The 18,187-nt window shown below is 36.7% G+C and overlaps 2 protein-coding genes across 4 annotated transcripts; one reads left to right on the top strand and one right to left on the bottom strand.

Moving 5' to 3' along the window:
• Positions 1-10,015: 10,015 nt before the first annotated feature.
• On the top strand, positions 10,016-12,870 carry LOC121800099 (transcription factor bHLH68-like). Of its 2 annotated transcripts, none has more exons than XM_042199663.1 (9): positions 10,016-10,370; positions 10,541-10,685; positions 10,918-10,986; positions 11,291-11,356; positions 11,760-11,825; positions 11,913-11,951; positions 12,257-12,304; positions 12,418-12,462; positions 12,551-12,870. In XM_042199663.1, the coding sequence occupies exons 1-9, from the start codon at positions 10,234-10,236 to the stop codon at positions 12,680-12,682; spliced, it is 747 nt and encodes a 248-aa protein (XP_042055597.1). In that variant the 5' UTR covers positions 10,016-10,233; the 3' UTR covers positions 12,683-12,870. The 2 variants fall into 2 exon arrangements, with proteins under 2 accessions (XP_042055597.1, XP_042055598.1); XM_042199664.1 differs by having other exon boundaries at positions 10,018-10,370; positions 10,930-10,986.
• A 179-nt stretch (positions 12,871-13,049) lies between these two features.
• On the bottom strand, positions 13,050-17,854 carry LOC121800098 (polyprotein of EF-Ts, chloroplastic-like). 2 transcript variants are annotated; one of them, XM_042199660.1, is made up of 6 exons: positions 17,727-17,854; positions 17,202-17,635; positions 15,140-17,007; positions 14,893-15,045; positions 14,041-14,752; positions 13,050-13,893 (listed from the first exon to the last, which is right to left on the bottom strand). In XM_042199660.1, exons 3-6 carry the CDS (start codon positions 16,989-16,991, stop codon positions 13,260-13,262), a joined length of 3,351 nt encoding a protein of 1,116 aa, XP_042055594.1. In that variant the 5' UTR covers positions 16,992-17,007; positions 17,202-17,635; positions 17,727-17,854; the 3' UTR covers positions 13,050-13,259. The 2 variants fall into 2 exon arrangements, with proteins under 2 accessions (XP_042055594.1, XP_042055595.1); XM_042199661.1 differs by lacking the exon at positions 17,202-17,635.
• Between the last annotated feature and the right edge of the window lie 333 nt (positions 17,855-18,187).

The raw sequence follows: 18,187 nt of genomic DNA, 5'->3' as shown, positions 1-18,187 counted from the left end.
ATTATAATTTCTTGGGCGGCTTAAATATGTCTTAATCAATAATCCTTTATTTTAATCGGATGAAAAAGTTAAATTATATTATTCCTAGCAAAAGTCCCACTATTGTTGTTGCTAATTATTTTGCACTTAATTAATAGACCACATCAAGAATTAAATAAGTTTTATTCCCATGTAAAAATACATAACCAAATGGAAGCTTCTAATTAGGAAATTATTTAGTGGATGGACATATGTAATAGTGACAATTATGGGAATAATAATTACCCACTAGAATTGGCCACACTGCCGATTAGATGGAAATGGAATCAAGTGTAGTTTAAATAACAAATTGATAATGATCAACCTAGTTATTGGGAGGATCGGATATGCATGTTTGAAAATATTTGATAATGCAATTGATTAATGGTAAATGTTAGGAAAAATCTATGTGCACCACCGGTAAAGTTTTAGGTACCAATCAAAAATGATATAATTGGGGGTGCAATAATAGTGGTAATCTAAACAAATTTGAGTTTGACCAAAGGTAACTCTATCCGCAAACTATGATTTAGTTTATTTATGAATGTGATATAACGTACTCTCTCCGTCTCCTAAATTATTCTTATATATTTTTTAGTATAAACCTCTCATAAAATTAGTCTATTTTTACTTTTAATTATTTTTATCTCTTATAATTAAGTAGGCTTCATTCTCTACAAATAAAACCGTAAATCTGTAATTACTTTTTCTTTCTTTTCCCCTTATATTATACCAATTTCAGATTAAAACTCACGTCGTCTCCAAAATTCCTAAGTCTATCTTGAGCCGAGTAGGTTGGAGTCCGGTTCAACTTAGGCCCACTACTAAAATGGGTTGGCTTAAGTATTTTATTAATTTGGACCCAACTTAGACCCACTTGATAAATTTGCTAGACGAAAATTATTTGATACTCCCTTCCTCCCACAATAAAAGTTACATTTTACGATTTTGATCCGTTCCATAATAAGAGTCATGTTTCACTTTTACCATAAATGGTAAGTAGGTCGCACATTCCACTAACCCATTTATCACATTTTATTATAAAAATAATGTTAAAAAAGGACCTCATATTCCACTAATTTTTTCAATCCACTATACTTTATATTTCTTAAAATCTGTGTTCACACAAAATGTGACTCTTATTGTGGGACGAATGATGTAATGTATGTTTTGAATTTTGCATGTAATTTTTAAATTATTTAACAAATATAATAAATTAAAAAATAGTTACTTTTGAATTATTAAACTAGTCTGTATTTATAAGATTATATATTTTAATTTTATTTCATAAATATATTATGTTGAATGATTCAATAAAATATATCTTATTGCAATTATTTTTTAGAAAATTTAATATAAAGAGAAATGTTGAAAACTACTCCTTCCGCCCCATAAAAGTAGTTTTTTTTTTCTATTTTAGCTCATCCCATAAAAATAGTCATCTTCCATTTTGGTTAGTTTTTTTCTTTTATGATATGTATGGACCACATACTCCACTAACAATAATTCAATTACATTTTTTTTAATCTCTCTCATACTTTACTATTTTTGCGTTAACACTCATCCCGTCTCAAAAGTCCCTATTTTTATTAGACGGAGGGAATGTAAATTAATACAAAAATATAGTATAAATATACCTAAAAACATATTAAAAGCATAACAAAATTAATTAAAATATAAAATTAGTAGTTGTGGGTCTCAATTTTGCTAATCCTGGGCTTTGGGCTTGGGTTTGAAAATGACCAAATTGGAGCATGTTTTAACCATGAGTCCAACTCAGACCTGCTCCATTTCAATGGTGAGACTGGTTGTGCTGGGCTAAGCATATCGCAGTTGACAACTCTAGTTAGAGTCGATGAATATGATCAGAGTAGTACTAAAGATAAATTTCAACTTAAATAATAAAACAAAGTCGAGTCAAGGTTTTACAAGATCAGTTACGTTTCGGTCAGTGCTCTCGAACTAACGTATAATCCGCAAGCATATATTGATTTTATTCTAGCCCGTAGAAACATTTCAACCCGGTTAGACACCAGTAAATTTGACGGGGTTGCAAGAACTAAATGGACAAAATTTGTAAAGAACTTGGTTGGAGATATATTTGTGTGTGATAAGAATGCTCCAAGAGAACGATTAGGCTGGAAAAGTGTGTTGTGTCAACTCTCAGGTTTTAGTCCACTGCTTTGTATGGGCGTTATGGTATCATCAAGTCACGTCAATATCTCGTGAAAGCTATTTCCTCCGTTTCTCAAATTTTGTCACAGTTTGACTTGACACGAGATTTAAGAAATGTAATGGAAAGTGGGTTGAAAAAGTTAGAAGAATGTGACTGAGAATAAGTTAGTAGAATGTGAGTTCCACTACAAAAAATGGTAAAAAGTGAAATATGACAAATTTTGTGAGACGGACGAAAATGTAAAATTGTGACAAAATTTCATGGACGGACAGAGGGAGTACAAACTTACCTAAGGCCAAAAGCCTTTATGTATTTTACCAATATCTATATAAAGATGTGTTGAATTTATTACATAAAGACATTGCTAGTCTTGTAAAAGTGGACGCTTATTCTTTCCAGCCTTAGAGCATCCGCAATAGAGGCGAGCGCACCGGCTCGTCGATTTTTGGCCCTCGCCGGTCCGCTCGCCGAACTATTGCAGCCGGCGAGCGCCAAATCGGCGAGAATTTCGGTGAGCGCACCCCGATTCCCGGGCGCTCCCCAATCAGCTCGCCCCTATTGCAGCCTCCCGATCGGCGAGCGACCGACGAGCGCAATTATGTTTTTTGTTTTTTTTTTTAAAATTTTCGAAAGTCTATATATACGCGATTTGAACTCCATTTTCATTCGCACCACTTATTTTAACGAGTACTATCTCTATCTTAATTTCTGTACAAGAGCAACAACGAGAAATTGATCTCAACAACGAGCCTACTCCAGGGACGAGCGGGTCTCAAACTCCCACGGTCCCCGTGGGAGGTGGATGGGGTCAGATGCCCGGGTACTACAACAACATATACCCTTGGCAGCAGATGATGCCCGGGATGGCATCCGGGGGTGGTATGCCGGGATGGCAGGGGATGCGGGGGGGGGGGGGGGGGGGGGGGGTCCGGCGATGCAGGGAGGGTCGGCGGTTCTGGGCGGGCAGGGGGTACCGGGGATGCATCCCGGGATGCTGATGATGCCGGGGTGGGCACCCGGGATGCAGATGACGTCGGGCTACCCAGGGATGCAGGGGACGCCGGGGTACCCGGGGATGCAGGGGACGCTGGGGGGGGGACAACGTCTATCGTCCCAGTCTTGATTTTGCTACTGCTGCTTCGCACACATCGACCCCAGCGGAGACGCAGTTCACTGGGTGTGATACTTTCTCCTTAGAGGAGTTGGGGATAGATCTCGGGGATGCGGACACTCCCGTTCAAATGGGAGGAGTAGGGCGGGGTCGGGGCACGACCAAGAAGAAGAAGGGGAAGAGGGTGGTCGGCGAGTCTTCGTAGCCGGCTGGTGACGACAGCCAGCCACGGTGGAAGTGGACGGATGCGGAGAAAGTCGAGCTGTCCAAGGCGTGGGTGAGTGTTTGCGATGACCCCCTCGGCTCGAACAATCAGAGGATCCTCAACTTGTGGGCTAAAATAACAGCAGCCTACAAGGCATTTTGCCCGAAAGGGAGGATACGCAGCGGGAAGGAGTGCCGGAAGGCGTGGGACCGAATCCGGTCTGGGGTCTTCCGATTTTCAGGGTTGTACACCACCGCCCTCCGAATGAAGTCCAGGGGCCAAACTGACGAGGACTGCAGGAGGGAGGCGGAGAAAGGTTCCCCGTGCCCGGGCTTTACAAGGACTTCACCTACTGGAACTGCTACGAGGTGCTAATGGATTCCGAGAAGTTTCGGGCAGGTGTCGATGCGGGCTAGCCGAAGAAGCGGCGCCTGAACTATTCAGGTGATTACGCCGGCGGTAGCAGCGGCGGTTCCCACGACCTCCCCGAAGATGCTCAGGAGACCCCGTCCCCTCCCGCGTTTACTCGCCGCACTCGCCCGGTTGGTCAAAGGCGGGCTCAACGCGAGCGCCAGAGGTCCCAGGAGGTCCAGCCGGCATCCCCCCTGGTGGCAGCTCGACAGCCGACCTCATCTTCTTGGCGTGTCAACAAGCGTGGGCTCAGATGATCAAGATCATAGATCAATGGAAGAATGCAACTAACCCCGAGGAGAAGAGTTTTTTTCACACCGTGCTCGTGAGTATGCGAGAGGATATGAATCCCGGCGCGACACAGGTGGGGGGCTCTGACCCTCAGATGCCGCAGATTTGGGGGTCCCGGATAGCGGCGACGACGGCGACGGCGACGAGGAGTGAGGCGGCGGCGGAGGCGGGGGGCTCGTGCGTGGATTAGGAGTTTTTTTAAAGTAATGTAATTTTTTTATTTGACTTTTTTTAATTAATGTACTTTTTAAAATTTTAATATTATTATTGAATTTTCCCGTATATGTGTCGTAAATTTAATTCCGTATTTTGTGTGATTGTTTAATTATTTGTTTTTAGTGCTGATGATGTGGCTGAGCTATGACTGAGCTATTACTTGTCCAGTTGCTTGTCCAATTGCTTGTTTTCAACCCTAACATTGTTTTCACATTTTCCTTTTGACTTTTTATTCTTTTTTGGTTCTCCCTTTCTCTTTAATTAAATTAATTATCATTGAGAATTTAATAAATTAATAAAATTAACTAAATTTTAAAATTTATTAGTACTACTTTACATAATAACAAGAATGAGATAAATAAGAGATACTATGATCGTGGATATTAAGATACGGTGGAAAGTGGTGTTTCGCCGAGGAATTAAGTGACAAGTAAAAAATGTTGAATATTGATGAATTGAATTGATCGTTGGCATATGTTGTGCCCCAAAATCTATCCACCTATTTTGGAGTCTTTTGTCCCTCTGAATTGACACTAAATTAGTTATTAAATTTTAATTTATTTATTTTATCATTCAAGATTTTAATTTATTTTTTTATAAATTTAAAATTTCAATTATTATAAGTACTTAATTTAGTATCGATATTTGACATGAACTAGTATATCTTGTCGTTCTACAAATTCAATGTGTGTAGATGGTCTACTTATAAAATTATATCTTAATTACAATAATAATCAGTTAAGTACCATAATAATTTGTTTAATTTGATATAATTTAATACAATTAAGTTGTGTTGCTCGATATATTTTAGTGCTCTTTATTAAAATATTAGGACTACTTGAATTACTTGTTATATTTGACGAGGCAGATCATTCCGATGGGCTTAAGCCAATTTGAAATAGCTAAAAATGATAACATCAACGTTTTGTAAAATGGGTCGTTTTTAGCATAGTGTGAAACGTTGTGTGGAAACACCCATAAAGTATTATAGAAAAATTACTGTTTCGAAATTTAAAATATTCATATCAAATAAATTTTATGTAGCCTCTTATACAACTCCTCCTTCCTTCCCCCCTAGCCAAAAAACTGAGGGTTTAAGTCAACACTCATATGGTCAATGTGGGGTGAGTTCATAATATAAATTTATTATAAATTCAAAATTCACAACTATTTACATTATTTTATTTTAAACACACTTACACTAACATATGGTAAAAATTAACACCAAATACCTAATAAATTTTGTCCACACAATTATTGACTTTTTCTTAAAAAAGTATCCATTATTAGCAAGATATAAAAAACGAAAGCGCTTGCATGTCGTCGTCATTTATGGATATCAATAATAGACTCTTCAAACGGTTCAAATTCAACATAACGCCTAACAAATCCAAGAGAAAATATTTGCAAAACCTCAATAATGATAACACCAACTTAATTCATATATACGAAAAATGGAAATATGATTAACATGTGGGGAATATATACAGAGAAAAATGACAAGCAACAAAAAGGTTGGGTCTTTGCCATGGGATTAAAAATAAGGATGAGAGAGGCATGTATAATTATTTTGTAAAAAATGATATATAGGAAAAGAAAGAAGGAATATAAAACATGTGGGTTGTATAAAGACAAGAAGCCATCCGACAAAGATTTTGGCAGAAGCTCATACATTATCATTTTTTATTAATTTAATAAATTCTTTATAGTTTTGAGGGCTGTTTGCTGTTAGTAATTAAATATTGGATAGTCAGAGAATGTTGGGAATAATTAAATCGAATTAATACGTCAAAAGTGTGAACAAAGATCTCGAAATCTTGATTTCAATTTCATTGTATGGTGCCTTTTCATAATTTTAAGGTGCGTATGGGGGAGTGTTTATTATATTAAAAATGCAATAAAATTAAGAAGTTATATGATTTGTCAATATTATTTTAGTAAATATTTATAAAAATAATGATACAATTTTATTATTTTAAAAATAATTTTACATATTTACCATCTCCACCAATCGAATTGAGATTAAGACTGTTAAATTCTTTTTCATCATTTTTTCTACAAAGAATATTTAGAGATTGAAAAACAAAAACCACCATTTACTATTTTATTTTGCAAAATCAAAATCTACAAAGAGTAACCATATATTCTCAGATTTTCATTTATATTAAGATAATGATTTTTATAAATCATAGTTTATGACGGTTCAATTAAAACCATAACAGAAGTTAGGTTTAAAAATAAAATAATTAAATAAACAATTCCGTTATTTGTAGTTAGCTTAAAACTATTCAATGAAGGTAACATCAATTTCGTCCTTAATATAATAAGCTGCGGTTGGTTGGATTTAGATTTTAGATACCAAAATAATACTATTAAATTTTGGCGAAGACAGGCGTAATTATTGTAAATTAATCGTGAAAACATTCTTGTGATGTTCTATATTAATTATATAAGAAATCTTCTTTGCACGTGAATATTGGTAGGCATCTAGAAAGAATAATTTTTTTGTCATTACATGAGGATAGATGATAAGATTAGAGGTTAATTTAAGTTAATTTTTGTGGATGACATAATATTAATTAAATTAATGGTGATCATAAGAAAAAAAAAAAAAAAAGCTTTGATGTATGCTTCATGCTTGTGATGTCTTGGGATTCCAAATTAAGCCCTAAATTATTTAATCGCTTGAAATTTGTGTAGTGCCGTCCTAGCCAGTTTGTCTTTGTCTATTGCAACTTCATTTTTTCAAGTTAAAAAGCCAAATTAGTATTTTATATAGGCTATTTAGTTTGTTAGTAAATGAAATAAATAAATATTCATCTTCATATAATTTAAGGTAAAACCCTATGCATGAGCTTCTATTGTGGTATCAAAACGGGTAATTTGAGTTGAAAAAATGACTGAGATACATAGAGTAGTAGAAATAAAATAAAAAAAAATATTTTTCTCTAGTTTTGTGCAACTTAGCCACAATCCTGTATATATTTATCAAATGGGATGATACATACGGTACCAAAAGTAAAAAATTCCCCAATTTTTAAAGTTCATTATCAATAAGATCTATTTTTGAAATGACTAAATTAATACGCTGCCAAATCTTAAATAAAGGTTAGGAAGTTACATGGGCCTAAATAAAATACTTCAATCTGATGAATTGATTAAACAAATTATGAAATTAACAACAAATTATTTTGGAGTTATGGACTATAGACAAAATAGTAGGTATCTAAATACGTTTAAATTTATGTTTAATCCCAATGCCAAACAACAAATATTCCTTTTGACAACAACGTCATCATTTTATTATGTCACTTATCTGTATATGTATGGTTTCTAATTTCTTTAGTCTTTAACTAAGGCTAAACTATTCCAACCTTAAGTCTAGATCTGAGTTTTGACACACCTAATTCATAATCAACTACTACATCCTAAAAGATACACATTCCAGTAATTTTTTTAACTTATAAATTAAATCTTGAAAAAAGTGGACTCCTAATAGCAGACAGACATGAAGTAATCGCATTGACTATGCATCCTATAATGGTACAATGTCGAACAATTTTCAAATTGTGAAATAAACACTAGCTATGTATAGCTTTTCAGCCAATTATGTCATGGTAATATGCTACCACATTTATTGATATGTGCAAATAATTGTGTATGAACATAAAAGTACTATGAATCTAATTACGTGGTAGTTTAATACACTACAACTATCATTGATCATATATACACATCAATATTCCACAAGTGAAGTGCAATAAAGTCATGTATGTATATATCAAGATATTTTATGTTTACCAAAATATGTTTCACAATTTCCCCAAAAATAAAGAGAAAAGGCTAAAGTAAAGAGAAAAGGACATTAAAGGAAGAAAGAATACATAAAAGGATACCCATAATAAAAGGAGGGGCCAAAAAGCAAGGTTACTAAGATAAAGCTTTTCAAAACATTTTACATCTTACATTTTTATTTTATTATTCATCTCAATATTCTCCATCATAAATTAATAATTATTGTTAAGGGAGCATGAGAAATAAACTCAAATAATCACAAATATTAATAATAAACACATGAATCGTATCTACGTTTGGGGCGATGTTAAATCAGAAATTTCACTTTATTTTTTAATATATCGAACAGTAATTAAAAGGATAACTAAATATAGGCAATATACCGATTGAGCCATAATTCTAGTAAGACTAAGACTCGTATTAGACCTAAAATACATGTGGCTCAGGGCTTAGTTCCTTAATCCCATAATCGTCGTTTGATTCACTTCATTTTCGGATTCACATTCCAACTAGGGCATGTATCACCACAAGTGATCACAAATATAGTAGAATAAACATGGAGTACCGTATAGCTTACAATGAGAAAAGTACTATCTATAAGCAACATATGGAGTTCAATCTATGGCTCGGGGCTTCGCTTGAACCCCTTGTGATTGTGGACTGATTCACTTCTTTTTAGACTTATTAGTATTTCATATTTTTTTGTTGAATATAAGTTGTTGTTAAGAATATTAGTATTCTGTCCCACATCGGTGATGTGACATAGCCTAGCTTAGTGTTTTGTACTATATATATGTGGCATGTGTTGAGTAATAAAATACACCAAATACATTACTACTTTCTCTACTATGTCTATTTACTTTTCCGCTTATATCTATATTTTACTGTTCTACATGGTATCAGAGCGGATTCGAATCCATCTCTAGAAAATTAGGGTTTCCACAAAAAAAAATGAAATTAGGGTTTCTGCCACTGCCTGCTCTTCCGTTCCTACTCTGATCTACTCTACCCGAAATTATGAGTGTTCTATTATTCTACTCCCCGTTCCTACTCTGATCTACTCTACCTGAAATTATGAGTGTTCTATTATTCTACTCCTCTACACCTCTACAGCTACTCTGCTACAACTGTCACTACTACCCTGCATCTACTACTTCTGCTCTACAGTTGCTACTCTGCTACAACTGTCACTGCCCTGCATCTGCTACTTCTGCTACAGTTGCTACAACTGCCATACAGGTGCTACTCCTGCTACTCTGCTACAGCTGATACTAACTACCATGCATCTGCTACTTTGCTACTACTGCTCTGCATCTGCTACTTCTGCCCTATAGCTGCTACTCTGCTACAGCTACTACTACTCTACCTTGCAGCTCTACTTATGCAACAGCTGCAACTACTACTGCCCTATAGTTTCGGCTACTACTATTGCTGCCGATGTTTGAGGAAAAACATTTTTGAGAACTTTGTACCAAGCTGGACAATATAGATGTTCCAGCTTGAGGGGGAGTGTTAAGAATATTAGTATTATGTCCCACATCGGTGATGTGACATAGCGTAGCTTAGTATTTTATACTATATATATGTGGCATGTGTTGAGTAATAAAATACACCAAATACACTACTACTTTCTCTACTATGTCTATTTACTTTTCCGCTTATATCTATATTTTACTGTTCTACAGTTGTAACAACTTTTGCACTACGAGATCAAAATTTACCACAAGCTCTCTCTCTCCTTTTTCTCTCTCTCTGGATTTGGCTTATACTTAATCAAGTAGAGAGAAGAAGCTAAAAAAGTCTGTACAACGGCTATTGTCAAGAGCTCGAAAGAAGAAGAAAAAAATGGGATAAAGTGAAAGTTAAAAGACAAAAATAAAAGGCCGATAGAGAAAGTAAAATAGACGAATTGGAGAGGAGAGTGCAAACTCATTTAAATCTTTGGGATCAGAGAAAGATTCAATTCATTTTTTTTTACTTTCGCTTCTCTTTAGTTAGAGTGAAAGAGATATGAATGAAGGGATTCTTCCGCTGCAGCAAATGGCCGCCCGCGGGTTGCAAAATCACACTGCGCCGCCGCTAACTGCTCCGCTCCCGCCGTGGCTTCCCTCTCAGGAATTTCCACAGTCATGGAGCCAACTAGTCTTGTAATCCCTCTCTCTCTCTCTTTGATGCATGGATGAAGATTGATCCAATATTTCATATTCATTTGTTGTTGATTTATACAATTTTAGTATTTTTATTCAAAACCCTTGTGAAAAATTAGGTTATTTATATAGTGACATGATGAATTATTTTGATTTGATTAAATGTGTAGAGGGTTTGGTGGAGAAGAGGATAAGGTAGATGGGATTGACCCGGCTGCGAGCTACGCATACGCCTCCGGAAATCTTGAATCCACGACGGCAAAATCTTCGAGCATGTGTCCTAACATGCCCGGTTTCTCTAACAAATCATCCGAGGTTAGATGTGCACCGGATAAACCTTGTTCAAAAATCAAAATATTATAGTTAGAGTTATTGGCGAACGCAGGAAATAATATTGACAGTGGTAAAACTCTATGTTTCTTAGTTTTTTTACTGTGTCCGCCCCATGGTTCGGGCAATAATTTTGTGACAAAATTATAGATCTACTTGTAAAAGTATGAAATTAGTTAAAAGTTGGATTTTTAATGTTCTATTGAAACTAATTTAGATTTTGATGAAGGGTGCTACCAAGAAATCGAAGATGAATCCAACAACTTCAGCTCAGTCTGGCATCAAGGTAACTCAAAATCAATTAATCAATTTTAATTTGAGGCACCCTGTTTAATTTTATTTTTGTTGGTAGCTTTTGTTTTTTGATAAACTTTTCGATTTAATGGAATAATAAAGTTGTCATTTTTTGGTTGTCGTTTCTCCATATATGCATATTCCCATTGCTTGTATTAAGCATATAGTCCCACACAGAAAAAGAAATATTTTTGAATGTGATGGTGAAATATTATTAATTCTATAACTTTATATTAATTGTATTGTTGCCTTTTTCTAAATTGAGATGTTGATTTATTTCTATTTTTTTGAAATAGGTGAGGAAAGAAAAACTGGGGGACAGGATTACAGCCCTTCACCAACTAGTGTCCCCATTCGGCAAGGTAAATAAATTCTCTGGACTAAATTGAAAAATTATTGAAATATTGTATCTAATTATTCATGATATAATAGATTGTTTCTAATGATAGAAGGATCATTCAATAGATTTTTGAATCCTCTTAAGTTCATTAGGTGCAAAGTGACAATGTATCACTCTTATGAATAGTAATACTAATTACATTATGAAAACCATTCATTTCTTTATATCATATAAATATGGGCAAATAAATTGCTGGAAAAAATGGTCAAATTTTGGTACATTAAAATTCAACCGAAAGAACCATTTATTTGCAACAAATATTCACATATGTCTAATAACTTTATGAAATTCACATAAATTTTTGTATATATATGGAGAGAGATAATTTGTGAATTTTGTATGTAAATTTGTAAATCGTGTTGCAGACTGACACAGCTTCTGTGTTGCTGGAAGCAATTGGATACATTAGATTCCTTCAACGTCAAATTGAGGTGATGTTTCCATGCTCTTAATTTCATGAAATTTGGTAAATGTTTTCCAAGAAAAAATATCACTTTATTCTCCCTTGAAATATGCAGGCATTAAGCATTCCGTACTTGGCCACCCACTCACAAAATGTAAGTCTTTTCATATTTAGATGCAAAATTTGACAATCTTGTATATTTCAAAAATCTTTCCTAGTATAATATTTGTATAAGCATTACTACTATATCATATTAATAGTTTTCCTTAATTTACATAGTAATATTAGTTTTTAAAAATGAAAACCTTTTCTATTTAGATTAATGAATCCAGTTGGTATATTATTGGTTCTTAGTATTATTTTAAATGTGGTTCTCATTTGGCTATACATACAAATAATTAGTTATACCCATAATTAATTGGAAATTAACTAAGTAAGGCTAATAAGTTATAATTCCAGGTTAAAAGGGAGAGTGGAAGTTGTCTTTTCCCTGAGGACCCTGGCCAGGTACCTTATATAATTATTTACTGCCTACATTTTTTTTAATTTAATCTTTTTCCGCAATATATAAAAAAAAATATTTGTAACCATTAATTTTATCCTTTTTATGATATCCACAGCTTCTGAATGAGAGCCAGAGGAAAAGGAAAGCTGTTTCTGAAGAGGTATACATATATTAGTAATATATACCAATACAATATTTTCTGATTAGCAAGGGCTTTTTATTAATTTAAATTGCGTGGTGTTAATTAGGAATGTGAAGAAGAGGTGAAGAAGGATTTGAAGAGTAGAGGTCTGTGCTTGGTTCCATTATCATGCACAGTTGATTTTGGGAGTGAGAATGGAGCTGATTATTGGGCTCCATCATTTGCTGGGAACTTTTAATAATTAATCATTGTAATATTGATTAACATGAACCTAGGTAAAATTAATGATGTGACATCACAGGCAGTCAGTCCAATTAAATTTCATGAGATTGACTGCTTATGATGATATCCATTTTTTAGTTCAGAGTAGGTGGGATATGTCATGTGTTGCAACCTTCAGTTAATTATTAACCACAATTTAAATTATCTTTATGTATTATGAGTATTATATTCAAAAGATATTCTTTAAATATTTAATAATTATAAGACAAATAATCATCTAAAAATTTGAACATCAATAAATAAACCTTCCTATAACTACTCGATTAGTACTAAACACATAGATTCATGTTGAAGTACTAAAATTTGATAAGTGTTACAGAACATTAAACAATAGGAGTATGTATTTCTTCCAAATAAATTATCTACAAAATTTTGTACTTTCACAACGAAAATTCTAGGCAAAATCCCTTCTCCCTCTCAAATTTAAACAAAAATAATCAAGTATGCCCAATACCTGCAGTGTAGGGATAGGTAGCTCTACTGAGAGAACTCAACCACGCTCTGTTAATCCGGTGCCTTTTCTCCCCCGCATCTCATGCCTGCTCTTCGACTACTGCATCACGCGTCTCCCCAAGAGTGAAACGGGCAAACCGCCTGACTTTGATGTTCTCCCCGAGCGTAGCAACGGTTTGCTTCACCAAGTCCTTCACGAGCATCGTGTCATTCTTAATGTAGGCCTGCTCGAGAAGAGCCAGCTCTCCGAGCCTCTTCGCGATCCTTCCATCGACAATCTTCTCTCGGATGCTCTCGGGCTTGGACTGAAGATCTTCTCTCTGCATCTCCAGCTCCTTCTCTTTGGCGACAATGCTTTCAGGGACGTCCTCAACTGACACGTACTGCACCTGCGGGCAGGCTGCAACTTGCATCGCCAGATCTTCGACCAATTCTTTGAAGCTTTCACTCCTGCCCACAAAGTCAGTTTCACAGTTCACTTCAATCAGAACTCCAATGCGGGAGTCATGAATGTAGGATCCGATTCTGCCTTCAGCAGCAATCCGGCTTGACTTTTTGTCGGCTGCTGCAAGGCCCTTCTTCCTCAGGTACTCGTGCGCCTTCTCAAGGTCTCCCCCCGTTTCCGAGAGAGCTTTTTTGCAGTCCATCATTCCAGCTCCAGTTTCCTCACGTAATTGTTTAACCAGCGAGGCTGAAACTGCAGCCTTTGGAGGCCTAAAAAAACACAGCAAGATCATTTGGAATTGAACCAAGTAGTCGTGGATTTCAAACTTGTAAAATTTGAAAGATTAGATGATGACATGAATACCTAACAATGTTATCATGACTAACAATAAATATGCAGCAAGATCATATACTTACTCCTGTACAGTTTCTTTCGTCTCAGTAGCAGCAGGCTCCGGGTTTGTAGAAGTTGAAACTGGTTTAGCTGCAGTCTGGGCAGCAACCTCTGCAGCAAAGTCTTGGCTTTTCTTTTCTAAACCTTCTCCGAGGTTGTAGCGGGTGAACCTCTTGACTTTTATATTCTCTCCGATCGTTGCAATGGTCTGCTTCACCCAGTCCTTCACCACTACCTTGTCATCCTTAATAAACGGCTGCTCCAGTAACGCAAGCTCTTCCAACCTCTTCTTTATTCGCCCCTCGACAATCTTGGACCTAATCTGCTCTGGCTTCGACAGCAGATCTTCCTTCTGCATTTCTATCTCTTTCTCCTTATCAACAAACTCTTGTGACACATCTTCGGGGCTAAGATACTGTACTTGAGGGCATGCAGCGACTTGCATGGCCAAGTCCTCAACTAGTTCTTTGAAAATGTCGCCTCGAGCAACAAAATCCGTCTCACAGTTCACCTCTATCAGGACACCGATCCTGCTATCGTGGATGTATGAACCGAATCTTCCCTCAGCCGTGGCCCTACTGGATTTCTTATCAGCACTAGCTAAACCTTTCTTGCGGAGGTACTCGTAGGCCTTTTCAATGTCTCCTCCGGCCTCAGAAAGAGCTCTTTTGCAGTCCATCATTCCTGCGCCTGTTTCCTCCCGCAACTGCTTCACCAGAGCTGGTGGTACAGCAGCTGCATTGCAGCATAAGAAGATAAATTATTAGATCGAACTAGCAAGAAATTCACTGAAAGACGACCATGATATACAAGAAGAATGATTTGGCGACATGTTATATATACAAGAATAACTAAAAAAAGGAAGAAAACCTGACCTTTTACTGTGGCTTCTTTAGGAGAATCATTACTACTCTGTTCACTTGAACTTGAGGCATCTCCATTTGGCTGAGAATCACCAGAAGTTTGGTTTTCTACACCGTTCACAGCTATATCGGCTCCAAGATTGTCACTGATGGTGACAGGACTTTCTGCACGAAAAAAATAACAATTTAAACTTAGCATTGAGATGGAAAACATTTCCAGTCCATTTTATCCAAAGTATGTAAGGAGTTGACTACATACCTGCAGGTTTGGCTTCAAGTTCCCCGGACTCAGTTTCCACACTTGAGCCGTCACTTCCCACAGAATCGATGGCAGCAGTAACTTCATTATCTTGTGTGACAGAAGAGCTGTCTGTTTCTTCACTTTTCTCTTCGACTTCTGCTTTTATATCATCAGCTGCGTTTGGTGTTTCTTCGTCAGTAACATCAGCTGTAGTCTGATTAGTTAATTCACCGGATAATTGCGGTTCCGTATCAGCTAACTCATCTTTAATAGTTTCATCATCAACCATACTCTGTTTAGTTTCTTCAACAATCTGGGAAGAAATAACAGATTCTTCTCCAGATACCTCACCATCGTTGTCCTCTTTAGTCTCAGTTTGAGAGAGTTCATCCGTTACTTGGTCTTCAGTGTATGAACTTCCATCATCTGCATCCTTTGCAATTTCCTCAGGATCGATGGCTGCAGTAACTTCATTATCTTCTGTGGCAGAGGAGCTGTCTATTTCTTCACTTTTCTCTTCGACTTCTGCTTTGATATTATCAGCTGTGTTTGGTGTTTCTTCGTCAGTAACATCATCTGTATCCTTTGTAATTTCCTCAGCTTCCTCAGGATCGATAGCTGCAGTAACTTCACTATCGTCCGTGGCGGAGGAGCTGTCTGTTTCTTCACTTTTCTCTTCGACTTCTGCTTTTATATCATCAGCTGTGTTTGGTGTTTCTTTGTCAGTAACATCATCTGTACCCTTTGCAATTTCTTCTTTTTCCTCAACTTGTTGCTTCTCACTTTCCCTTTCGTCTAAAAAGGAAGCAATGGCTTCATTGCTACGGAAAGCTAGGACAAAAGGGTTAGTCGCTGTATGCATCGTACCCTGGAGCTTAGAATCCACCTCCTTAACATCTTCATCCTTTTTCATGGTTAATGTTACCTTCCCTCTAGAAAGACGCAAAACCCGGACACTGACTTCTTGCCCTATTTCCAACGAAGTGACACCCATAATGGTCCCAAACCCCCCGTCGTTTTCCTCAGACTGAGGAAGAAATCCTTCCTCACCCTCAGGAAGAGAAATAAAAGCACCAGATCTAGTTAGATTTTTTACGGTTCCCTCCAGATCTTGGCCTTTGACGAACTTTGAGAACTTCTTTGGATCTTCTCTTCTCTGATCGGAATTTTGGCCAGTCCGTCTGGGAGGTCTGGATTTATCGCTGCCACCTGGAGATTCTCTTTGCTGTTGAGATCTGCTGGAGTTATCTGCACGCATGCTCAAGGATATTCGGCCTGTTTCCAAGTTCGCCTCTACTAATCTCACTGTCACCTCCTGCCCAACAGAAACTACGCTAGCAACATCCTTCACATAGCTATCACTTAATTGAGAGACATGAATGAGCCCATCAGTAAAAGCGCCAAAATCAACGAAAGCACCAAATGGCTGGATTGATCTAACTTTTCCAGGAAAAGTTGCTCCTACAATAAGCTCCTCATTCTTCACAGGCGGCATTTCACTCTTTCTAGCAGGCCTCGAACGTTGAGACTTAACAGGACTCGGTTCAGGTACAACAGATGACTCCCCAGTAGTTTCTGAAGACACATCTGCTTCCTCCACAGCAACATCTGTACCAGAAGCATATACCGCGAGAGTCTTCTGCTTGGGCTTAAGAACACACCCAATATGAAACTGGGGAAATAATCTGATCGATGTTGAGAGAGGCAACGCGTGTTTGTTGACATTCCGCAAGATGGTGCGTCTAGACAAGATGTTGCTTTTCTTTGTTGTGAAAGCAACAGCTTGAGTGAGTGAAATGTTTGTGGAGCTCGGCGTTAAAGAAGCCATTTTGCAGTGCACGAGGGAGAGATCACCAGTAAAAACACTCATTCTCCAAATTCATCACCTGGCACACCAGAAGTAGAGCATAAAAGACCGATACACTATCTCGACCGTTGATTAAAAATCGGCAGACAGATGAATCACCAGCACAGATATCAATCCAGATGCAATCAGATACACACATATCAATAGCAAGTAACATTCATATGCAAAGATGTGTATTAGCATAAGGAAAGCCTCTACTTTCTACATTCGAACCTGAAATAGCTTTGAGAAACTAGAATATTGCTACCGTGTTCAACATTGAGTGGCTTCACCACCTGCAATCATTTCCCCTCTTTTCCTATATAAATAAACCTTAAACACAATAATCCCGAAGCAATCATAAACATTCAGAAGGAAAGCCTCTAATTTCTGCATTGAATGATTGAAACATGATATTGATTTTAGAAACTAATAGAAGTTAGAACATGTTACTCTATACTCCACATTGTGTAGCTCCACCTACAACCATTTCCCCTCTTTTCCTATCAAAATTAACCCTAAACACAATAATCCTTCCACTAAACTCAAAGAAGTCAAACAAGAACACAAATTAAAATTCAAGTTGATGAAAACAGATAAGAATAACGGTCCCCAAAATCTGGAACTCATATGCAGTAGTTCGAGCTTGAGAAAAACGAAAATTGTCCCTGAGCAATGATAATCATAGAATCAGGAACACATAATCAATGAAGTGAAACGACAATTGACGGCATAGTAGAGTGATAGTAAGAGAATTACCCAAATGCAAAAGGGCTTTGGCGAATTAAGCCCTTGAAATTGAACTGAAGGCAAAATCAGTGGCTCCACACTGTTGTTATGATGCTGTGAAGATGGAAACTGGAGACGAAAGGTGAGGCTTAAAATCCTTATCTTCAATTTTTTTTTATCATCTTAACCATACTGTTTTTATTTTTTATTTTTATTTTTTATTTTTTATTTTTTCTATTATTTTCCCTTCATTCTTGTTTCTAATTTCATTTTTACTTGTACAAGAAAAAGTTGAGGCACGCGATGCATGCTCGGCACATTGGACATGGGACGGCTGATCACGCCGTGCTTGCATACTGTCATGTAAATTCATGAAGGCGCATCCTTCTCGACTAATTAGTGCAGCTCGTGTTGTATTTGTGGTAATCGTGCTGACCATAAAAGAATTTGAAAAATATTTTATTTAAAAGAAATCTGAAAAATCAATTTTA

Source organism: Salvia splendens, chromosome 4, assembly GCF_004379255.2.
Source record: "Salvia splendens isolate huo1 chromosome 4, SspV2, whole genome shotgun sequence".
Classification (NCBI taxonomy): Eukaryota; Viridiplantae; Streptophyta; class Magnoliopsida; order Lamiales; family Lamiaceae; genus Salvia; species Salvia splendens.
The sequence above is the reverse complement of the archived record's forward strand: the minus strand, read 5'-3'. Positions and strand labels throughout refer to the sequence as shown.